Raw genomic sequence first — 25,318 nt, forward strand, 5'->3', positions numbered from 1 at the left:
AATTTGGTTATTAGTTTTTCTATTTCTGAAAAGTAGGTTGTTGGGATTTTAATTGGTATTACATTGAATCTGTAAATCAATTTAGGTAGACTTGACATCTTAACTATATTTAGTCTTCCAATCCATGAACATAGTATGCCCTTCCATCTATTTAGGTCTTCTGTGATTTCTTTTAACAGTTTCTTGTGGTTTTCTTTGTATAGGTCTTTTGTCTCTGTAGTTTTATTCCTAAATATTTTATTCTTTTGGTTGCAATTGTAAATGGAATTCTTTTCTTGATTTCCCCCTCAGATTGTTCATTACTAGTGTATAGAAACACTACAGATTTTTGAGTGTTGATCTTATAACCTGCCACTTTGCTGTACTCATTTATTAGCTCTAGTAGTTTTGCTGTGGATTTTTTGCAATTTTCGACATATAGTATCATATCATCTGCAAACAGTGAGGGTTTTACTTCTTCCTTTCCAATTTTGATGCCTTGTATTTCTTTTTCTTGTCTAATTGCTCTAGCTAGAACTTCCAACACAATGTTGAATAACAGTGGTGACAGTGGACATCCTTGTCTTGTTCCTGATCTTAGAGGGAAAGTTTTCAGTTTTTTCCCCATTGAGGATGATGTTAGCTGTGGGTTTTTTCATCTATTCCCTTTATCATGTTGAGGAAATTCCCTTCTATTCCTATTCTTTGAAGTGTTTTCAACAGGAAAGGATGTTGAATTTTGTCAAATGCCTTTGCTGCATCAATCGAGATGATCATATGGTTCTTCTGCTTTGATTTGTTGATATGGTATATTACGTTAATTGATTTTCTTAGGTTGAACCATCCTTGCATAACTGGGATGAATCCTACTTGGTCATGATGTATAATTCTTTTAATATGTTGCTGGAATTCGATTTGCAGAATTTTGTTGAGGATTTTTGCATCTATATTCATTAGAGAGATTGGTATGTAATTTTCTTTTTTTGTAATATCTTTGTCTGGCTTTGGTATGACAGTGATGTCGGCTTTGTAGAATGAGTTAGGTAGCTTTCCCTCCTCTTCAGTTTTTTTGAAGAGTTTGAGCAGAATTGGTACTAATTCTTTCTTGAATGTTTGGTAGAATTCACATGTGAAACCATCTAGTCCTGGACTTTTTGTTTTTGGGGAGCTTCTTAATGACTGATTTAATTTCTTTTTTTTATTTATTTATTTTTTTTTTTATTTTTATTTTTATTTTTTATTAACGGAAAAAAAAAAAGAAATTAACACAACATTTAGAAATCATACCATTCTACATATGCACTCAGTAATTCTTAACATCATCACATAGATGCATGATCATTGTTTCTTAGTACATTTGCATCGGTTTAGAGGAACTAGCAACACAACAGAAAAAGATATAAAATGTTAATATAAAGAAAAGAAATAAAAGTAGTAGTAATAGTAAAAAACAACAACAACAAACAAACCAACAAGCAAACAAAAACAAAAAAAACCCTATAGCTCAGATGCAGCTTCATTCAGTATTTTAACATGATTACTTTACAATTAGGTATTATTGTGCTGTCCATTTTTGAGTTTTTGTATCTAGTCCTGTTGCACAGTCTGTATCCCTTCAGCTTCAATTACCCATTGTCTTACCCTGTTTCTAACTCCTGCTGAACTCTGTTACCAATGACATATTTCAAGTTTATTCTCGAATGTCCGTTCACATCAGTGGGACCATACAGTATTTGTCCTTTAGTTTTTGGCTGGATTCACTCAGCATAATATTCTCTAGGTCCATCCATGTTATTACATGGTTCATAAGTTTATCTTGTCTTAAAGCTGCATAATATTCCATCGTATGTATATACCACAGTTTGTTTAGCCACTCTTCTGTTGATGGAGATTTTGGCTGTTTCCATCTCTTTGCAATTGTAAATAATGCTGCTATAAACATTGGTGTGCAAATGTCCGTTTGTGTCTTTGCCCTTAAGTCCTTTGAGTAGATACCTAGCAATGGTATTGCTTTACTTGTGATTGGTTTGTTGAGGTTGTCTATTTCTTCTCCAGTCAAAGTTGGTTGTTCATGCCTTTCTAGAAAGGTGTCCGTTTCATCTACATTGTCATGTTTATTAGCATAAAGTTGTTCATAGTATCCTCTCATTACCTCCTTTATTTCTTCAGGGTCAGTGATTATGTCTCCTCTTCCATTTCTGATCTTATTTATTTGCAACCTCTGTCTTCTTCTTTTTGTCAATCTTGCTAAGGGTCCATCAATCTTACTGATTTTCTCATAGAACCAGCTTCTGATTTTATTGATTTTCTCAATTGTTTTCATATTTTCAATTTCATTTATTTCTGCTCTAATCTTCATTATTACTTTCCTTTTGCTTGCTTTGGGATTAGTTTGCTGGTCTTTCTCTACTTCTTCCAAGTGAACAGTTAATTCCTTGATTTTTGTCCTTTCTTCTTTTTTGATATAGGCATTTAGGGCAATAAATTTCCATCTTAGCACTGCCTTTGCTGCATCCCATAAGTGTTCATATGTTGTGTTTTCATTTTCATTTGCCTTGAGATATGTCCTGATTTCTCTTGTAATTTCTTCCTTGACCCACTGGTTGTTTAAGAGTGTGTTGTTGAGCCTGCACATATTTGTGAATTTTCTGGCACTCTGCCTGTTATTGATTTCCAGCTTCATTCTATATGATCTGAGAAAGTATTTTGTATGATTTCAATCTTTTTAAATTTATTCAGAATTGCTTTGTGACCCAGCATATGATCTAACCTTGAGAATGATCCATGAGCACTTGAGAAAAAGGTGTATCCTGCTGTTGTGGGGTGTAATGTTCAATGAAATCTATTAAGTCTAGCTCGTTTATTGTATTATTCAAATTCTCTGTTTCTTTATTGATCCTCTGTCTAGGTGTTCTGTCCATTGATGAGAGTGTGGAATTGAATTCTCCAACTATTATGGTAGATGTGTCTCTTTCTCTTTACAGTGTTTTCAGTGTTTGCCTCATGTACTTTGGAGCATTCTGGCTCAGTACATAAATATTTATGATTGTTATATCTTCTTGTTGAATTGTTCCTTTTATTAATACATAATGTCCTTCTTTGTCTCTTTTAACTGTTTTACATTTGAAGTCTAATTTGTTGGATATTAGTATAGCTACTCCTGCTCTTTTCTGATTATTATTTGCATGAAATATCTTTTCCCAACCTTTCACTTTCAACCTGTGTCTATCCTTGTATCTAAGATGTGTTTCCTGTAGACAGCATATAGATGTGTCCTGTTTTTTAATCCATTCTGCCAGTCTGTGTTTTTTGATTGGGGAATTTAATCCATTAACATTTAGTGTTATTACTGTACGGGTAGTACTTTCTTCTACCATTTTGCCATTTGGATTTTATATGTCATATCTAATTGTTTTTCTTTTTACCTTTACTGATAGTCTTCCTTTCTACACTCTTCTCCACACCTTTCTCTTCTGTCTTTTTGTATCTGCCTCTAGTGCTCCCTTTAATATTTATTGCAGAGCCAGTCTCTTGGTTACAAATTCTCTCAGTGATTTTTTGGTCTGAAAATGTTTTAATTTCTCCCTCATTTTTGAAGGACAATTTTGCTGGATATAGAATTCTTGGTTGGCAGTTTTTTTCTTTTATTATCTTAAACATATCATACCACTGTCTTCTCGCCTCCATGGTTTCTGCTGAGAAATCTATGCATAGTCATGTTGGGCTTCCCTTGTACGTGATGGATTGCTTTTCTCTTGCTGCTTTCAAGATTCTCTCTTTCTGTTTGACTTCTGACATTCTGATTAGTCAGTGTCTTGGAGTGCATCTATTTGGATCTGTTCAGTTTGGGGTATGCTACACTTCTTGGATCTATAATTTTAAGTCTTTCATAAGAGTTGGGAAATTTTCAGTGATAATTTCCTCTATTAGTTTTTCTCCTCATTTTCCCTTCTCTTCTTCTGGGACACCCACAACATGTATATTTGTGTGCTTCATATTGTCATTCAGTTCCCTGAGTCCCTGCTCATATTTTTCCATTCTTTTCCCTAAATTTTCTTTTGCTTGTTAATTTCAGATGTTCCATCCTCCAGTTCACTAATCCTGTGTTCTGCCTCTCGAAATCTAACATTATAGGTTTCCATTGTTTTTTCATCTCTTCTTCTGTGCCTTTCATTTCCATAAGTTCTGTGATTTGTTTTTTCAGACTTTCAATTTCTTCTTTTTGTTCATTCCTTGCCTTCTTTATATCCTCCCTCAATTCGTTGATTTGATTTTTGATGAGGTTTTCCACGTCTGTTCGAACATTCTGAATTAGTTGTTTGAACTCCTGTATCTCATTTGAATTGTTGGTTTGTTCCTTTGACTGGGCCATATCTTCAGTTTTCCTAATATGATTCGTTATATTTTGCTGGTGTCTAGACATTTAATTTCCTTAATTAGTTAATTCTGGAGATTGTTTTCACTTCTTTTACCTAGGATTTTCTTGCTGGATGAATTGGTTGTCTTTCTGTTATTTGACATTCAGTTCAGCCTTTTCGGGACCACTAGCTTAGGTTTTGTTTAACAGTGGAGAATTTTTCAGTTCTTGTTTTCTTGTTTCTTGTCCTCTCTGAATGTTGCTTTACCCCCCCCCCCCCACCCTTTGGAGGGTCTACTTAGGTATTATAGACCCCAGCTGGATTTTCCCAGACCAAACTGGTGTCCTATCAGGAGGGAAGAGTCACCTGCATTGGTTTTCCCTCAGGGTGAGACCCAGCAGGTTGAAAGACTTTCCTGTGAAGTCTCTGGACTCTTTTTCTTATCCTGCCCAGTATGTGGCGCTTGTCTGCCTGCAGGTCACTCAGCATAAGATGATGCGGTAACCTTTAGCTTTGCACACTCTCCTTGCTGAGGGCCTGGTGGAGATAGAGGAGAGGTTTTGTAGGCTGGTTTTAATGGCTTCAAATTACCAAGCCCTGGGATCTGAATTCCTTGAAGGAGGGATTCCACCTGAGTTGGGCCTCATCCCTCCCCTGGGGAAGGCACCAGCTCCAGACAGACTCTCAGAGAAGTTTGTTTCTGCCTATGCCTGGGGCAGTTGCAGCCTGAGAAGTCCTGCCGCTGTATCCAAGGGCCTCCGTAGAAACAGCCGCAAAAACCTCTGTATCTTTTTTTTTTCTTCTTTTTCTGTCAGCCCTGCCCCCTTAGCACCAGGGCAAAAATCAGTGGCCTCCGCTTTGACCAGGTTCACCTGAGCTGGGGGCCTATTTTTAGTAGTCAGAATTTGTGAATTATTTCCGCACTTGAAGCTTAGTTGTGCTCAGCCCCTACTGCTGGTAAAGTCCCTTTCCTGTCCCCTATGGAAAGCAGCCTGTGGGGGAGGGACACCAGCCTCTGCAGCTTGGGGAACTCACGGTTCTGGGGGGGGGGCCCCACAGGTGGTCCAGACTGGGGTGCACTGTTTGTCTAGTCACTGATGTGACCCCTGGAGCTGTTCTGTACTGTTCCTGGTTATTTAGTAGGTGTTCTGGAGGACAAACTGAATCCCATATCTTGCTAAACTGCCATCTTGGCCTAGATCAGACTTTTATGTGCATAAGTAGTGGTTGCATTGTACCAAATGAGTCAGGCACCTCAGAAGTTAGTGTGTGAGGGCTTGCTCTGGGTTTTGAGCATGCATTGGAGTTCTGAGCCCCTACTGGTACTGTCTGTGTAAACCACTTGAGGTCCAATGATTCCCACAGAAGGGAAATACAAGTCAGCTAACTTGGTTAGGCTATTACCTTTATAATAATTATTTATTATCCTGTGAATGTTTTGTGAGCTGGTGTGTGGTTGGATTGGTCAGGGAGAGAATGAGGGGTGAGTGAGTGATGTTACTTCACTTCCAGTATATAATAATTTGTTTGGCTTTTTCTCTTTCAGTAATTACATCTTATACCATACTTTACCTACGATATGGCCTGGCATCTTCACATACTTTTTTTGGCTATTCAGAATTTGCTAAGGCATTTTTTCTCCCCAATCAAAATCATGTTATTGGTGTTCAGAAACAGGGTGAGAATGCTCATTGTTCTTGAAAATTTCCAGAATCTTAACTTTGAAGGTGACATGCACACCTCATTCAGATACTAAATAAATTAGCCCATTGTGGCGTAGTCACAGCCAGGCACTACATGAGCAAGTGAGTGTGTGTGTGTCTATGTGTAGTGATGCACAGTTAAGATAATTGTCAGATTTCAGAGTTCACGAGGGTGTTTAGATAGTGAAACAAGCTGTGGCAGCACCAGAAAGAGACTTAAAATGTCATCCTGTTATGGGGGCTTAAGGATGGCCTTCACAACATTGAAACACTATTTTTAAACGAAGTTGATTTTGCTTTCTTTGTATAACTCAGTCTCAGTTTTTTTTTTACATTGCTCTGTTTGCATTTGTATGTGGGGTTTATGTTTGTTTAGTGTTGATTTTCTCTTGTATGTTTGTTCGTGTCTAGCTGTATATTTCAAGAAGGAACCTTGGACAATTCTTAAACAGTTTTATTCTGCTGTATTTTCTGTCCACTGACCACAGAATCCTAAGGGTCCTCTTGTGATGGTAGTGTTTGTTGAATTAGACAGTAAACACACAGGCACACATGCATTCTGATTTTTACTCATTCCAGCCTTTGGTGATTCCTGCAATTATGTTGCTTTCTCAGATTAGTAGATCAAAATAGGTGTTTTAAACAGTGATAGGAAATGGCAGTCTTTTGTCTGGAGTTTATACTTACTAGCCCTGCTATTGAGAACAAACCAGCCTTAGCTTTTGCATCTGTCAAGTGTCTGCCCACTTGCCTAGACAGATAAGAGGAGAGACACACCCACCATGTGCATTTTACAGTCAGGCAGTTAGTGTTAGCCGTCATTCTAGTCCATTATCTTGGCATGCTTGTCTCCAGCCTCAACTCTTCTTTCAAATTTATAGTTTTTTCCCTTATACACATTCTTGGTTTGGGAGTTTAAGTGACGTTTTATCATTCCTGCAGAAGAGGGTAAACAAAGACATTTGCTAGTCTTCCTTCCTCTGCCTCTCTGCTTTGGATTAGGGCTTGAAATGGATTAGTGCTGGGATCCTGTCTCTAAAATTGAGTCTTCTCTGCCTGCCTTGCTGTCTCAGGACTGAAGAGTATCTTCAAAGTTCTCTTCTCAAGCACAACAGAAAAGGATAAATGTGAAGAGATTGGTTTTATTTTCCTTTTTTTTTTTTAATGTAATAACCTTAAAACAAAATGTTGACATTGATTATTTTATTTTTGTAAAATGTTGTTTTGATTTGTGGGATTATCAAGCTGTTTATTCTGACTCAGAAAAAGATGGTTTCTTGATGAGATTACAGTGATTTTGTGAAAATAGAGTGATTAAAAAAGAGTTAAAACACTTATTTAGTGCCTTAAAATTGTATAGCCTTCTATCACTAGGGGGCACTCTAGTGTTAACATTGACAGAAAAAGCAATGTAATTCTAGGTATTGGAGTTTGCTAAACTGTCTTGTGCCTGCAAAAGGACACAAACCTGATTCACAGTTTCCCTGGACATGTTGCCGCGTTCCACACTGCCCTTTACAGACACGCCCTCTCAGCTCCATGAGTGTGTGCAGGCTGTGGGGGCTGCAGCAGCAAAAATGCTTTTCTCCTTTTGTGTCAATTTGACGAATACTGAGGTGCCTGTGGTAGAAATATGTCCAGTCCGCAAGTTCAGAAAGTGTTTATCTCTTTTTGAATCACCTGTTTTTTCTTAGCTTCCTATTTGTCATTAATTATCTGAGGAGAGAACCTACTTGGAAAGATAAACTTTTAATGTTTCTTTTGTTCTGCAGTTGTCTGTCTGCTTACCTTACCCCTTCATCCTAAACTTTCTCATCCCAAATGTGTCCATTTTGAACATTCCCAAGTCTTAAATAAGTCTTATGGCGTTAACTAGGAAGAAGAATTTGAGATATTTGTGATACCTTCCTCCTATTTTTTTGCAAAGAAGTCAGACATTTGCCATTTTGCTTTTCTCTCTTACAAGCAAGGAATGCTATTTCTAACCATGAATTCAATTATTTAAGTTATTATGAAAATTTTCCTTTATGTATATATCTGTGTGTGTATGTATTAAGCTTTGAGGAAACTAGGCTTCTTTTTCTCAGTTCTCTCTGGCAGTAGACCTGCTGCAGCATAGGGATCATGGACAGGAAGTGCAGACTGGTCAGCCACTGATGGCAGGACAAAGAATGGTGTGTAGCAAGCATTTCATTGTAGCTGATTTACATGTTCACTGAAGTCCATTTCGATAGGATTCTTTTATCTCTCTTTTTGGATCTATTTAATAATGATAAATATTTAACAGTATCACTATAGTGTTTTTTCCTAAGTCACATAAAATTGATTTCTATTTTGTTGACCCAGTGTGTGTTATTTTGATAAATGCAATGAGAAGTTGCATGGGTAAATAGTTTTAATGAAGTGTACCAATGAAGTAGAATTATTGAGTTTTAACATTTTGTTAAATTAAAATTTGTTTTCCACTTCCATATGCAGCTTCCTCCATACAATGGGACAGTTTTGTGTGGTACACAGGCTACAGATGAACTACCTGATGGTAAGCTGGTTTTCTACTTTATTTCCCTGAAGTGCATTCTGGCCATATGTGCTGGGTGGGCAGACTACCCTGGAAGCATTGTTTTCCCGGTTGTTCATACCTTTTGAATAATCATTTACTTCCTTACAGAGTGATGTTCTTGCTAAAAACTATAGCAAGTTTGATCACTGAATCACTTTGGCTAATTAGTTTTAAATTTATTCTGTGCTTCAGCATGACACATATTCAAGGCTTAGTTCAGGAAGTAGTTGTTACATTTTTTTTTCCTTAACAGTTCTCTATCCCACAGGTATGTTATTCTTCATAACCACTGCTTTTTATAAAAGTTCTAGTGGGCTTTCTTGTGTTTTGAAACTTGCTAGTTTCTGAACTTATGGTCTCTGTCCTAAGTGGCAGCTTGAGTTTGTAGTTCACATTCATGTCTGGGTGTGTTGCTGACTTGGGGAGTGCAGGTACCTCTCCCCTCCTTGCTTCTCGTTTTCTCTGTTACAGACACTGAGCTGATTACTAGCGATTGTGCCTACAGATATGAAATGGTTTTGTATTGTATACGGATCCAGTGTTTAAATAACAGCAGGATCATTTAATTATTGCAGGCTGCTATTATACAATTTCAATCTATTTGGGCCATCTTTCAGACTGGAGATGTGTATATATATATATATAGTATCAAAATAAACTTTTTTTTGGTAGATAATACATTTAAATTTGCTTTCATTCAAAAATCAAAGCAATACAAAGCAGGTCTCCCTCTTACTCTTGTCCCCCCTGAGGTCCTTTTCTCCCCCTGCCCCATGCACCCAAGGTGGCCAATTTTATTAGTTTCTTGTATCATCTGCTAAAGAAAACTGAAGTATATGCTATTTCCTCCTTTCTTATACAAAGGGTAGCATTTCTTGTGCACTAATCTGTCTTATTTTTTACTTTGCCGATACTCAGTAATTATCAAGCCACCATAGTCTGAGATGAATCCTGGTATTACATTAATCTATATGGAATTACAAGGTGTCATTCCTGTTCTGGACTCTAGGAGTTTGGGTTGTTTAAATGAGCTATTCATACAGCTTGATTTAGATCATGTGTTACAGAAAATTTAGATTCTAGACATAATAAATCTCTCTGCCTTTGATCTCATACAGTAACTGAGGATCTAGAGGACATACTCATCTTTTACCGTACATTCTAATTTTCCTTAGACTCAGCCAAATTGGCTTCATTTTAAACTCTAATTGAGGCTTGATCTCTAAGTTACTTTAACTGTTATTGTATATAGCTGTGTTAATTTTCAGGGCTGTAGCACTCCATTTCTGGGTCTTATAGGTGTCACAGAGTTACTCAGAGCTCTAGGGAAGTACCAGCTGATACACATATAGCTCAGTGTCTCACAATCTAGAAATGCATTTACAGCTTCAAACTAAGTGTGGCTGCTACAAGGGCTTACCATCTAGGCTACCATTTTCTTACAAGTATATTTTGAGAGAAACCTTAGCGTATTTGTTCTTTTGTTTCTGGCTTATTTTGCACAACACATTGACCCCAGGGTTTATTCAGTACATTGTGTGCCTTTCAATGTCCTTCCTTTTTGTAGCTGTACTATATTCCATCATATAAATGTATCACTGTTTACCATTGTGCTTCTCAGCATCCTTTGGCTCCCTCCATCTATTGGGCATCACTGATAATGTCCAAAATAAGCAAACCATGTTTTGCAGTGTCCTCGTTTAACTTTACAATCAGCAACTCTCAATTTTAGACAGTTTTCGTTGGTCCATAATGACAAAGAACTGGCAAACACAATGTCACCAACTATTAAATCAGAACTACCCCTTATCTCTTGTGTGTCCCACCCCCACCCCCAGTTAGTTGCCCCTGCTAGTGCTGGGGTACTTTTGATGTCTTCCTGTTAACTATTGGCAGTGGCATGCATTTGTAGTTTCCCCCCTATGTCCCTCTATGATTAACTCTGTCCATTATCGAACCATTGAAATAGTTGATGTGAGACCTTATTTATAATTGTAGATTTAATCAGTGGGGTCCATGGCACTGTACATCCCCTTTCAATCATATTTACCTTCAATGTCAATGTTACTTATAAACCTGCTAATTAGTTACCATCACTTCTATCTGTTCCTTACATTTAGATTCAACCTATTTGGGTAGCCCTTTCCTCATATATTCTGTAGTGTAACCACTGAGATTACCTTTACCAGAGTCATAATAGCAAAATCCTAAGAGTATCGGTTCCTTTGTGTCTGATTTATTTCACTCAGTTTTATGTCCTCAAGGTTCATCCACATCATATGCTTCGGGACCTCATTTCATCTCACTTCTGCATAGCATTCCATTGTATGTAAATACCACATTTTGTTTATCTGCTCCTCTGTTGATGGGCACTTGGATTGTTTCTGTCTTTTGGCAATCATGAATAGTGCTGCTATGAACATTGGTGTGCAAATATCTGTTGGTGTCATTGCCCTCAGCTTTTCTGGGTATAAAGAGTATTGGTATTGCCAGGTCATAGGACAACTCAATATTTGGTTTTCTGAGGAATTGCCAAACTGTCTTCCACAGCAATTGTACCATTATACATTCCCACCAACAGTGAATAAGTGTTCACATTTATCCACATCCTCTCCAACTTTTGTAGTTTTTTATTTGTTTAATACAGCCATTCTTATAGGTGTGAGGTAATATCTCATTGTAGTCATTTGCATTTCCCTTATAGCTAATGAAAATGAGCATCTCTTCATGAACTTTAGCCATCTGTATTTACTCTTCATAAAAGTGTCTATTCATATTCTTTGCTCATTTTAAAATTGTGTAGTTTGTTCTTTTGTTGTCTGTATCATTTCTTTATGTACACAGGAGATCAAGTCTTTATCCAAGAGGTGGTTTCCAAATATTTTCTTCTGTTGAGTTTACTACCTCTTCATCTTTTAGACAAAGTCTTTTGGGGCATAGAAGCTCTTGATCTTAAAGAGTTCCCATTTGTCTATTTTTAATTTGACTACTTGTGCTTTAGGTGTAAAGTTTAAGAAACTACCTCATTTTACCAGATCTTGAAAATGTTTCCCTGCATTTTCTTCTAGAAATTTTATGGTGCTGGCTCTTAGATTTAATCCATTTTGAATTAATTTTTGTATAGGGTATAATGTAGGTGTCCTCTTTCATTCTTTTGACTATTGAAATCCAGTTCTCCCATGGTCATTTATTGAAAAGACTATTTTGTTCCAGTTCAGTGGATTTTGGGGTCTTGTTGAAGAGCAGTTGCCTGTAGATTTGGTAGTCTGTCTCTGCATTCTCAGTTCGATTTTGTTGGTTGATATTTCTATCTTTGTGCCCGTACCAAGCTGTTTTGACCACTGTGGCTTTATAGTAAGCTTTACAGTTAGGAAGTGATAGTCCTCCTATTTCAGTCTTCTTTTTAAGGATAGCTTTAGCTATTTAAGTTCTCTTTCCTTTCCAAGTAAATTTGATAACCAGCTTTTCCAAGTCTTCAAAGTAGGTTGTTGGGATTTTGATTGCTACTACCTTGATTCTGTAGATCAGTTTGAGTAGAATTGACATCTTAATGACATTCAACCTTCCTATCCATGAGCATGGAATGTCTTTTCATCCATTCAGGTCATTTTAAATTTTTTTACCAATTTTTTATAATTTTCTGTGCATCACTGTATTTTAAAGGCCCTCACAGGCCTCTGAGAAGCTGAAAGCCAGCCGTCTCTTTAATAGCCAGGGATGTAGATTTTCTGGTAGTTAGCTTGGTCAGACCTATGAATAGTTTTTAGTTATAATTTAGGTTTAATTATAAACCTTGAAAAGACTAACCAAATTTTTTATCTATAGTAAAATCAGAATTGATTATAAAAAAAATTATTTTAGTAGTTTTATAAGAAGCGGTAACATAGGATACCTTGAGGAAAAGAACAGCTTTTAACAGTTTTGAATGAGTCAAAAAATAAAGACAACAAAGCAGTGAGGACCCCAGTCCTTTTTAGTGACTTTTTTATCTGCCGCCTGCTCAGCCTTCATGGCTCTGTGTCACTCAGATTCTCTGTCTCCACATTCTACCATGGCTTTGTGCATAGTGGTATGCCGCAATGTTAGTTGAATGTTTAAAAGTAGTTCATTACTTTTCTGACTGGTTCAGTTAATAGCCTAACCATCTATCCAGTAGCTTAAGCTGGAAATAGGAGGTATCACTTCCTTCTTCCCAACACCTGTCCCCACATCTCGAATCCATTCTTCTTTTCCTTTCTCACAGCTACTTAACTAGTTCCAGGCCATCTTCACATTTCAGCTAATGCTTCTTGTCTCTTTCCCTATCTCTGCTCTCTTTACTTAACTCCGTCTTTTATTCTTCTGAAAATACAACTAGAATCTTGCCACTGTGTGCACTGTTGGTGACAGGCCAGTTTAAAGACTCCTAGTTCTCTGAAGCTTTTTCTTTATACTCTTGGATTTCCATTGCTTTTATTTCTCCTACAGTACCTTTCCCACTGGACAGTCACGAATCTGCCTCCCTTTTTTAGACTGATTTCAGCTCTTGATGACGGACCAGAGTTAGTTCCTTTCTAGTAGCTGCACTGTAGAAGATCTAGAATGTTATAAGGCCTCAAATGTTGGGGAAATGATATAGAATAATTTTTCTACTACCTTCCACCACAACACCACATGCCCTTTTTTACCTCTACCTTTTTTACTCAGTTCCTAAAGTTCCTATCCACCCCCCGCCCCCCACCAGCTCCCATCAAAAGTCCAGTCATCCTTCAAGTTCCGTGAACCTCTCTGTAACTTCTGATTGAACTCATCACTTTTTTCAGTGTTTGGAAGCGTTCTCTTTGTAAAACTGTTGAGGACCTTATCGCATCCTCCTGCTGAGTTGTCATCCTCAGTTGTATGTGTATCTGTCTTTCTAGTAAACGTAAACTCCCCAAGGCCAGAGACCTTGCCTAGTTCATTCTTTACCCTCCCGTGACTGACACAGTCCTCTTGTGCGTACATGAGGTCTCTGTGATGAACCGACTTGCTAAGAGTTAAGTGGAAAAATCGCTTGTAGAAGCCACTGAAGGAACAGTTTTCAAACAGTAGAGGTGAGCATGAGAATTCCTTGGAAGCTTCTGAGCATTGCAGACTTCAGGACCCCACCCAGATCATCATATTGCATGTAAGTAGTGAGCAGACTTTGAGAATTATTACGTTAAGATGCAAATGTTTTGTTTGAGCTGGTTTTCTTTCCCCTAGCAAACCCTTATGATTACCATTTATGCAATATATTGATAGGGTTGTTTAAAACACAATCTTTACAGGCCTTCCCTCACTCCTACAGTCTAACAAACTGACCTATGTCATGATCTCCCTGGCTTGCAGTACAGTACAAACTTGTGTCCATACTGATTATTATGTTATAAGAAAATGAACTGTTCTAGGCAGGAAGCTACCTTCCAATCAAGGGATCAAGCACTGTACTTGGTAAATGTTTTAACAGTTGCCTTAGTATATTGAAATGGTTCCATTACGGTTACATCACATTCTAGAATGTTTTATATGATATGATAAGATTAAGAATTGAGGTGCAGAAGGCACTGTGTCTATTGTAAATAATCAGAATCTTGCACAAGTTGCATGACATTATGCACACTAGTTTTTTTTTTTTAGAAAGACAGAGAAGGAAGGAAGGATAGAAGGAAGGAAGGGAGGAAGAAAGGGAAACATCTTTAAACATTTTCTTATTTTATTATATTTTGTTTGTTTGTTTGTTTTTTACATGGGCTGGGGCCGGGAATCGAACCGGGGTCCTCCGGCATAGCAGGCAAGCACTCTTGCCCGCTGAGCCACCGCGGCCCGCCCCACACTAGTTTTTTAATGTAATTTCACAAGCCGCACCGTTTTATCTAGTCTCCAAAAGGCAGCCTCCCATGTAGAGTACTCTTAACTTCTTGAGACACATCCATTTCGATCCAGGTAATGTCATAACCTTGAAACATCATGGAATAAGTGATATCTGGAAGGAAAATAGATAGCCAGCCTCCAGGTATAATAAGATTTTTCTGGTAGTTCTTTTCAATAAATAGGAAACAATACAAAATCAGTGCTCAGTGGACAAAGGAATCAAATTGTCTTATAATCATGTAGGTATAAACAGCAGCAGCAGCATTCTTTTTTCTGGAAAGTTTTTGTTCTTGGGCAGGAGAATGTGTCTGCTCCCTAGTAGGGAGGTATGATAGTAACAGAAATGAAGAATTAGGAGATCTGCGTTTCGGCCCTGTCCTGTCACCAACTCACATGTAACTGAGCCCTCTCTGGATCTTTTCTTTTTCTTTCTATAAAAAGACTTGTAAGTGTCCTTCCGAATTAAAATAGATTTAATTCTCTGTGATAGAGTACAATTCTTTGATCATTATTACTTTTTTTTTCTTCTTTGAATATGTTCCTGGAAAAAAGTATGCTAGACTTGGAGAAAGCTTCAGAGTTAGACATTAAAAGTGAATTAAAATAGGTCCTAAAAGTGAGGGATTATTTCTGAACTCTCAATTCAATTCCATTTGTCTATATGGAATTCCATTGGTCTGTATGTCTGTTCCTGTGCCAGTGCCATGTAGGTTTGTAATAACTTTAAAAATCAGGAAATGTGAATCCTCCAACTATTTTCTTCTTTTTCAAGATGTCTTTGGCTGTTCAGGGCCCCTTGTTATTCCTTATGAATTTGATGACTGGCTTTTCCATTTCAGAAAGAAGGCTGTTGGAATTTTGACTGGGATTGCATTGAATCTATAAATTGCCTTGGATAGAATTAACATCTTAACAATATTTAGTCATCCAATCCATGAACATAGAATACCCTTGCATTTATTTAGGTCTTCTTTGAGATCTTTTAGCAGTGTTTTGTGGTTGCAAGCCTGTTACATCCTTGATTGAATTTATTCCTAGGTATTTGATTATTTTAGTTGCTGTTTTGAAGTTTTTATCCCTAGCACCACTATGGTCAGGGAGCTTGCACTCTCGTTACGGGATGCAGAAAAAAAAGAGTGAATTAAAAAGTATGTGTCCTTTCTTTCATCAACTGCAAAATTTTATGACTATTTTATGATACAGAAGACATCATTGATGCTCAGTGTCTTAAAAAGACGCCAGTGATTCTAAGACTCAGCCTAATTTCAGAAATGTGAAATATGAAGGAATACACAGCTTAGGTGTAGATTGTTCTCAGCTGGGAAGAAGTATCAAATGGTTTCAAAGACATAGTTAGAAGTTTGCCTCCTGACTTTATCCTTTGATCATTTTGGAAGAACCTTTGCCACTAATTGGGTTAATCCAGTATGAATTCTCTTGGTGGGCCTAGCTTGCATCCATGGAAAGGCCAATTTCAGGCTTCAAGTAAAGTTGTCAGGGAGGAGACTGAGAGGTAATTCCAAAGAATGCTTCTTAAGTGCCCTCTCTTTAAAAGAATCAGTTCTTTGTATGGTTCCTTTTTTTTTTTTTTTCAATTATAAAATTAAAAACTAAAGAGGCCAGATTGTGAAGATCCGATTTAGGTGGCATCTTTAAGTGGCCCTGCTCCCTGGGCTTGCTATCCAGCTCCGCAGCGCAGCTGGCAAGTTGAGTAGGTCACAGCAACTTCATGAGGATGGAGGTCCTGAGCAGCGGCTCTCATCTCCTCTGTCGTGATAAGACACATGCCTGTTCCTTTTAAAATCTTGTGTAAAGTTGAATGACATACTATGTAAATCTTGACCTGTGAAGCTATTGATTAAAGTTTAATTCTCTTAGTAAAGATTTAAAAGCAGTTCAGAATTTGCAAGAAAGATAATCCCAGAGATTTGACTGTTTTGTCTCCCGCCCACTAACCCCTTTCTTTCTTCATAGATGAACAATGAAGTAGGTAGCCTCAAGTTCTCAGCCAAAAGAAGTTACGTATGTGGGGTTAATTTCTTATAGCCTCAACTCTCTTTCCCCTTTTTGGAGGGCTTTGTGAGAATAAGATATATGTATATATACTTTTTTTTATGTTACCTTATAAAATAAAGTTCCATTCATTTTTTAAAAAAACTTTTTTATTGTATAATATAACATATATAGAAAGCAAAGAAATAAAAAAACAATAGTTTTCAAAGTACTATTCAACAGTTAGTTACAGTACAGATCCCAGAGTTTGTCATGAGCTACCATACAATCCTCTCAGATATTTCCTTCTGTCTGCTCCAGAATATAGGAGACTAGAAGGCATAAATTTTTTTTATCATCACAATCACTTTTCTTTTTTGTGAAAAATAACATATATATACAAAAAGCCATAAATTTCAAAGTACAGCACCACAATTAGTTGTAGAACATATTTCAGAGTTTGACATGGGTTACAATTCACAATTTTAGGTTTTTACTTCTAACTGCTCTAAGATACTGGAGACTAAAAGAAATATTAATTTAATGATTCAGCAGTCATGTTCATTTGTTAAATCCTATCTTCTCTGTGTAACTCCACCATCATTTTGATCTTTCTATCCCTTTCTTTAGGGGTGTTTGGACTTTGGCCATTCTAACTTCTATGTTGAAAGGGTCTTGTCAGTAATATGGGGTAGGGTGATGGAACTATCTGATGTTCTAGAGAGTTCAGGACTTTATCTGGTCCAGGAACCCATTTGGATGTTGTAAGTTTCTGGAAAGTTGCTCTACATGGAACCCTTGCGGAATCTTATATATTGCCCTAGGTGTTCTTTAGGATTGGCTGGAATGGTCCTTGTTGGGGTTTGGCAGGTTATGATGGGTAGCAAGGGCTTCCTGAAGCTTGTGTAGGATGACCTCCAGAGTAGCCTCTCAACTCTATTTGAACTCCCTCTGCCACTGACTGATACTTTATTAATTACACTTCTTTTCCCCCTTTTGGTCAGGATGGAATTGTTGATCCCACAGTACCAGGGCCAGACTCATTCCTGGGGGTCATCTCCCATGCTACCAGGGAGACTTTCACCCCTGGATGTCATGTCACACGTAATGGGGACGGCAGTGATTTCACTTACAAAGTTAGAGTTGGACTTTGAGAGAGTGAGGCCACATCTGACCAACAAAAGAGATCCTCCAGAAGTAACTCTTAGGCATACCTATAGGTAGGCTAAGCTTTTTTGCTACCTACATAAGCGTCACAAGTGTAAGCCTCAAGATCAAGGGCATGGTTTATTTATTTGGGTTTCCCTAAAGTTTGACACAGTATCAGGGTATTCCCTGATGGTAAAGTTTAATAGTTCCATATTTTTTCTCCCATCCCTCAAGGGACTTTGCCAGTACTTTTTGATTATCTACTTAGTAGACTCTGGGGTGTATCCAGGTATTACATTAAACTAGACAGGATTAAAGGCTCTCATTCTTATTCTGGCTCCCTGTATATTTGGATTGTTTAAATAATGTATCCAGACAAGTTGAGTTAGATTATGTGCTACAGAAAAATCTTTGTTTTGGACATAATAAAACTGATTCTTCCTTTGATCTCAAAGAGTAGGTGAAGTTCTAAAGTACAGGCAATGTCTTCCTTGCCCCTGTACTCTGAATTACCTTAATCCTGATCCAATTTGCTTGATTCTTATCTCTAAATACCAGATTATACATGTATAAAACAGCCCCTCAAAATCCAGAAATAGCAATTACCAGGGAGTTTTCCATTTTAAAAGCAGTTTTTCTTTTTGTTATTTTCAAAGAAGGTTAACAGTGCAAATGTTATCTGAATTATTTCCACATAAAAGATAAGTGATTCCAAAATTTTATTTCACCAGCAGATTTTTTGTTAGTACAGGTTTTTTTAAAAACCATGTGCTTTTTTTCTTTTTTCTCTTTTTAATATTTTTATTGAGAATTGTCCACACACATGCATTCTAACCATATTATACAATCAGTGGCTCACAATATCATCACGTAGTTGTGTATTCTTTACCATGATGATTTTTAGAACATTTGTGTCACCCCTGAAAAAGAAACAAAAAGAACAAGAAAGAACTCAGGTATCCCATACCTCTTACCCTCCCTCTCATTGACCAACAGTATTTCAATCTACCCAATTTTTACCCTTTGTCTCCACCTACTATTTATTTATTTTTCCTCATCTTTCCATAGCCTGGATAAAGGGTGTCTCAAACACAAGGTTTTCACGATCGCACACAGTCACATACAGTCTTCAAAAACCAAGGCTACTGGAACACAGTTCAGGAGTTTCAGATACTTCCTTCTAGCCACTCCAGTACACCATGAACTAAAAAGGGATATCTGTACAATGCTTTAGAATAACCTTAAAAGCCATGTGTTTTAGTTTTAATGAAATGTAACGGTGATTTTTTTAAAATCCATAAGTCATTGTATGTGTGTCTTTGTTTTTTGTTTTTAAGATTACATTGTCCAAATACATATTCCCTAATTTCAGGCCTAAAGTAAGATAATAAACTAATAAAATCAGATTCCAATGAAGGGTGTTTTTAAAGAGACAAAATATTATTTGCTTTTTATTATAAATTAATTTAAATTTATGCCTTTATTATTTTTTATTTTTTTATTACTTAGGCAGGCACCAGGAAATGAACCCAGGTCTCTGGCATGGCAAGTGAGGACTGCCACTGGGCCACCATTGCTGCCCGAATTTATACCTTTTGAGATTTTTTTTTTTTACCTACCTGGAGAGTGAAGGATATGCTTAAGCTTCTGTTTTTCATACCCCCAAATTAAATATAATTTTGTAGTTATTTTTTATTTTTAGCATGTGATTTCTTTAGCACAGAAATAAAATGTGTCATAGTTTTGTTAATTAGGAAAAGAATTTAAGGTCTCAGTTTTCAAAAAGAAAATGAATAGCTATTAATACTTTTGTATTTTGTATAACTGTTGACTTCTGTAATGACATATTGACTGATTGTTTTCTTTCTATACAGGACAAGAATATCAGAGAATTGAGTTTGGTGTTAATGAAGTAATAGAGCCCAATGATGCTTTGTCGAGAACCCCCAACTACAGTATTTCAAGCACATTGAATCCTCAAGCCCCTGAATTTATTCTTGGTTGCACACCTTCCAAGAAGACCTCTGATGACATAGATAAAGAAGCAAACTATAGCTCCATAGAATGCCAGTACCCAGACTCTACCCTTGTCTTGGATAGCAGTTCACATGTGGAGGCTGAAGTTTCAGAAAATGATGGCGTCTCAGGTGGTCTTGGACAAAGGGAGCGTAAGAAGAAGAAAAAACGGCCACCTGGCTATTACAGTTACTTGAAGGATGGCAGTGACGTGGGTATCCCCACAGAAGCCCTGGTCAACGGGCATGCTGGGTCAGCAGTACTGAATAGTGTAAGCCCAGAGGATGGCGAATTTATGGGTGAATTACCACCATCTGCCACACCTAGGACTTGTAACAGCCCTCAGAGCTCTATGGACCTCGTCAGTGACACTGTGCCTGATGGCTCTTTCTCCAGAGCACTCGACAGCAATGCCAGGACTGCGGGGCAGCCTGAGGCGTGCCACCTGACTGACTTTGAGCAGTCATGCCTCCCTGCAGAGGCTGGCAGAGACAGCCTGGTAAGGACAGCTGTGGCTCAGCCTTGTGTTGGTACTGATACTACTGAAACCCTTGGCGTTGCTAATGGACAAATACTTGAATCCTTGGATGAGGGCTCGGATGCCAATGGGGTGGAGTTGCACCTGCTGGAGAGCATGGACTTAGACCCAGCTAAACCTGAGAGTGCTTCACCACCTGCTGACCCCATGGCCTCGGTAGCAGGCTCCCTTCCTCTCAGCCAGCCTGCTAAGTCATGGGCTAGTCTTTTTCATGATTCTAAGCCCTCTTCTTCCTCACCTGTGGCTTATGTGGAAGCTAAATATTCCCCTCCTGCCACATCTCCCCCGGTCTCTGAAAAACAGGTCGAAGTCAAAGAAGGACTTGTTCCAGTTTCAGAGGATCCTGTAGCCATAAAGATCGCAGGTATAGTTAAAAAGATAGAAATCTACAGTGAAGATGAGCACAAATCTCATCTACTTTGAATTTCAACACAGTCTGGAATTACAATTTGGGTTGATATATTGTTATCCATAGCATTAGTAGGCCACCTTTTGATGGAAATTTTTGAAGAATGCCTTTGTCTTTGATGTTATCTGAAAGTAAAACAATATAAATATGCAAAAAGTGGAAAGGGGCCAGGGGCCTCCCTTTGATTTTAAGTGAAAAGGCCATGTCTTCTATCAGTCCTTTCTGTGTACAGTTTAGTTTCATTTACTTGCTTTTGATCGTGTGAATGTGTAATGAATTTGTCCTCTCTGTACTACAGCTCTTTTGTACCTTTGGTGTGATAATCCCTGATTTGTATTTACTTTGCACTGTTTTTACAATACATTACAGTAAATTTTCTTTCTTTTTTTTAGACATAAATAATTTTGTGAATGACATGGGTTTTTACATTTTAATACTTGTTTTGGATTGAGTAGATGTGACTTTAAAAATATAATGTAGGATAACTTGTGGGCTGTTTTTCATATTTAGCTTAAAGCAGGAAGTGAAAAACAGGATCAGTCCTGTGTATGCACACATAAGAAGCATAAGCATAAACTGTTTTTCTCAAGTTTGATTCTAATGAGAAGATCAGTGACTGATTCTTAGCTGAGTTAAAATAAGTTGTGTCAATGAATTGTTGGGCTTTTGGGAAACGGTTTACTGATTTAAGGTTTTGGAACCCCTGGCAGTGTTTACTACTGGGGTCAGGATGAATGCAGTGGTGAGAAGCGTATTTCCTGTTTCATTGCTGTCAGAATGCCATCAAAAAAGAAAATAAATTCCTTTGATGGCAGTAGGATGACAGTAAGCAATACTAGGAAAAAAATATAGTATTTATTTCTTTCACAAATATTGTTATTTTTAGTAATGTTGGTGTCCTGGAGTTATCTTCAAGTGAGAAAATACTTTATAGGTCAACCAGCATCACTTTGGGCTTCATATGTTGTTGTTGTTTTTGTTTTTTGTTTTAATTTTTAAATTGTGAAATATAGCACATATACAAAAAAGCAATGAATTTCCAAGTACTTTTTTTTTTTTTTAGCTTACAAGACCTTTTATAGTCTCATGCCTCAGTCTGTATCTCTTATCACCTCACTTCATTATCCACTAGGCTGCAACCAAATTAGCATTCTTTTTATAATTTTTTTTTATTATAGTGAATTATATATACAAAAAAGCAATAAATTTCCAAGTACTTTTGAAGTTTGGTATGGGTTACAGTTCCATGATTTTTTGTATTATAGCTTCTCCAAGATGCTGGAGACCAAACAATATCAGCAGTCACACTCAGTTGTTAAATCCTATCTTCTCTGTTATGCTCCTCCTTTTTTTTTTCCTTTTTTGTAAAAAATAAAATATACAAAAAAAACAATAAATTTCAAAGTACATTGTAACATTTAGTTGTGAAACAGATTTCAGGCTTTGATTTGGGTTACAGTTCCACAATTATAAGTTTTTACTTCTAGTAGCTCTAAGGTACTGGAGACTAAAGGAAATATCAATATAATGATTCAGGGATTTATATGTATTTTAAAAAGCCACATGATTTCTTTATTATAACTTTTAGAATGTATTCATTGCAAGGGAATACTATCACAGGATAAGAGAATGTAAAACTCTTATATATAGATAAAAGTTTGTTTTTAACCTATATTAAGAAATGCACAGTAGAGTGCTTTTTAAATGTGTATTCTAAGTTCAAAGTAATGAAAGCCTTGTAATTAATTATATGCTTGTTGCTAAAAATTACTTCAAAAGGGAAAATCTTCCCTGGGAAATTTTCTCAATCCCTACTTAAAAGAAGAAAGCAAGCAAGTGTTTTAAAATCATTTTAGCCATAGTCCTATGATGCATTGTGTGGTTTGAAGCGTAATTTGTGATATTCTACATATGTTAAAATTTAACTGTTAATCTGCATTATAAAATACTGTAAAGGAGGGGTCTTCTAGTTAACTTGAGTTAGCAGAGGGGAGATCCTTGCTATAACAATTCCAAGTTATTATTTTTGAATTGGTATTTTTTTAGTTATTGAGCCTTAAAGATCAGAGAAATTTCCCACAATTTAAAATGCAGATTTCAAATGCATTTTAATGGATTTGAAATCTGACCTCTAAACCCTAATTTTTGTCATTTTAGGAAAACAAAGTGTGATGCATAAAATAATGTGTCAGAATAATCATAGTTTATATCAACATAAAACCTTGTAATCCTGGTATTGCCATTGAGTTACAAAGTGGGTTCAGTTGAATGCTTTGTGGCAACATATGTCATGTAGCTGTGTATGCCTTGAGACGAAAGGGTATTAAGCAACTCTATTTTCTTTGTATGTCAGCAGATTTCTTAAGAAAATTTAACTTTTGAATTCAACCATTTAATGTTTGAGCTGTTACAAAAGTGCGGGCACTGTTTCAGTTTTGTATGTTTTATGTGGTATGGAATCTTTTTGGCATTTTTTTGCCCTTCCAAAAACACTTCTGGGCAGCCTTACCAGTTCTTCCGTGACTGGTTAGGCCATCTTCCTAAAGTTGCTATCAAAATGGATTGAAGTACAGAACTACCCAACAATGATGGATGGAAAAGAAGGCCTCTCAGAGGGTTGGAGGGGAGGTTGAAATTGTGACAGTCACCTTCTGATTATTTGCCCTAGGAAGAACATGAAATAGATAAACCAACAACAGTGACTTTGGAATACAGGTCAGTTCTAAAGTTTCAACGTCAGAAATACCCTGTGTTTGCCTTCCAGTCTGTAGTGGTTCTCCATTCTCTGTTTTTTATTTTTCTGACCACCATAATCATAGTGCTTATTGGAACCCAGGTTTATTGGACTTCCATATAGAAGTAAATGGAAATGGTGAGGATGTTATAAAATGAATTATATAGTGGAAGGAGTCATACTAGAAAACTGAGCAGAGTATTAATATTGGCTTATATGTAAATGATAAAGAATTGACTTTTAAATTGTAGCAATAGGATTCATTCATTTTACCCAATTTCAATTTAGTGATGGTGAGTGTTGACTCTTTACAAGGAATTAGACATTTTTTACAGCACTCTTTCTGTCCTAGGTAGAAGAAGAAGAGCTAGTTGATGAACTTATAAAAGTATCATTTTTGGCTTCTGTTTGTGGTTATTGAAATTATTCAGGGGATAAAAGCTTGCTGTGCATATTCTAAAATTGGACCTTTAACTTTCTTGGAAGATTTTTTTTTTCCAGAAAATAATTGCTTTTTTTAAAAATAAAATTTAAATTTTAGAATAGTTTTAGATGTGCAGTCTAACTGCAATGACAGTTCAGAGTTTATCACCAATATATATTTTAACATTGAGAAATTATTTTAGTGGTTTTATAAAGCGTAAAAGGAACCAATTTTATTATTTTAGATTGCATGTTTTTTTAAATATTTTTATTGATAAAACATACAAACACAAACATTCTTAACATACAAGCATTCCGTACATGATGTATAATCAATGGCTCACAATATCATCACATCATTGTATATTCATCACCATGAACATTTTTTAGAACATTTGCATCACTCCAGAAAAAGAAAAAGGAAAAAGAAAAAACTCATCTATACCATACCTCTTACCCCTCCCTCTCATTGACCACTAGTATTTTCATCTAACCAGTTTATTTTAACCTTTGTTCCCCCTATTATTGTTTATTTTTTAAATCTATTATTGTTTATTCATTTGTCCATACCTTAGATAAAAGAAGCAATCAGACACAAGGATTTCACAACCACACATTCACATTGTAAAAGCTATGTCATTATACAATCATTTTCGAGAAATAAGACTACACAGTTTCAGGTACTTCCCTTCAGCCAATCAAATATACCATAAACTGAAAAGAGATATCTACATAATGTTTAAGAATAACTTCCAGGATAACCTCTTGACTTGGTTTGAAATCTCTCAGCCACTGACACTTATTTTTTCTCATTTCTCTAACATCTCTTGGTCAAGGTTTTCTCAATCCCTTGAAGCCAGGTACCCTTCATCCCCAAATTTCTATCCTATGTTGCCAGGAAGATTTACACCTCTGGGATTCATGTCCCGTGTAGTGGGGAAAGAGCAGTGTGTTCACGTGCCATGTCGGCTTAGAGAGAGAGAACATATGTCCAACAGAGATTCTCTGGGGGTGACTCTTAGGCCTAATTTTTTTTTGTAACTTTTTTTATTGTATAATATGACATACATACAAAGCAAAGAAAAAGAAAGCGGTAGTTTTCAAAGCAGTCTTCAAGTATTTACAGGACGGGTCTCAGAGTTTGTCATGGACTACCTTACCATCCTCTCAGATTTTTCCTTCTAGCTGCTCCAGAATATAGGCAGCTAGAAGGAATAAATACTTTTTTATCATCATAATTGACTTTTTTTTCTTAGGCATACCTATAGGTGGGCTAAGCTTCTCCACTTCCTACATAAATGTCACAAGAGTAAGTGTCAAAGATCAAGGGCTTGGCGTATTTATTTGGGTGTCCCTAATGTTTGGGACAGTATACAGAGCGTCCCCAGTGGTAAAGTTTAATAGTTCCATATTTTTTCTCCCATCCCTCAGGGAACTTTGCCGGCACTTTTTGATTATTTGCTTAATAGACTCTGAGGTGTATCCAGGCATTACATTAAGCTATACAGGATTAAAGGCCCCCATTCTTGTTCTGGGCTCCTGTGTTTCAGTTGTTCAAATGAGCTATCCAGATAGGTTGAGTTAGT

At 36.8% G+C, this 25,318-nt stretch overlaps 1 protein-coding gene across 1 annotated transcript in view; it reads left to right on the top strand.

Annotated features, from left to right (window-relative positions):
* USP10 (ubiquitin specific peptidase 10) overlaps window positions 1-25,318 on the top strand; it is a 113,718-nt gene that overhangs the window by 51,570 nt on the left and 36,830 nt on the right. Inside the window, exons 3-4 of the mRNA XM_077133207.1 lie at window positions 8,519-8,579; window positions 19,487-20,530. Of these exons, the coding sequence (XP_076989322.1) occupies window positions 8,519-8,579; window positions 19,487-20,530 (1,105 nt within the window). The remainder of the gene's footprint in view (window positions 1-8,518; window positions 8,580-19,486; window positions 20,531-25,318) is intronic.

This window comes from Tamandua tetradactyla, chromosome 16 (genome assembly GCF_023851605.1).
Source record: "Tamandua tetradactyla isolate mTamTet1 chromosome 16, mTamTet1.pri, whole genome shotgun sequence".
Taxonomy (NCBI): Eukaryota; Metazoa; Chordata; class Mammalia; order Pilosa; family Myrmecophagidae; genus Tamandua; species Tamandua tetradactyla.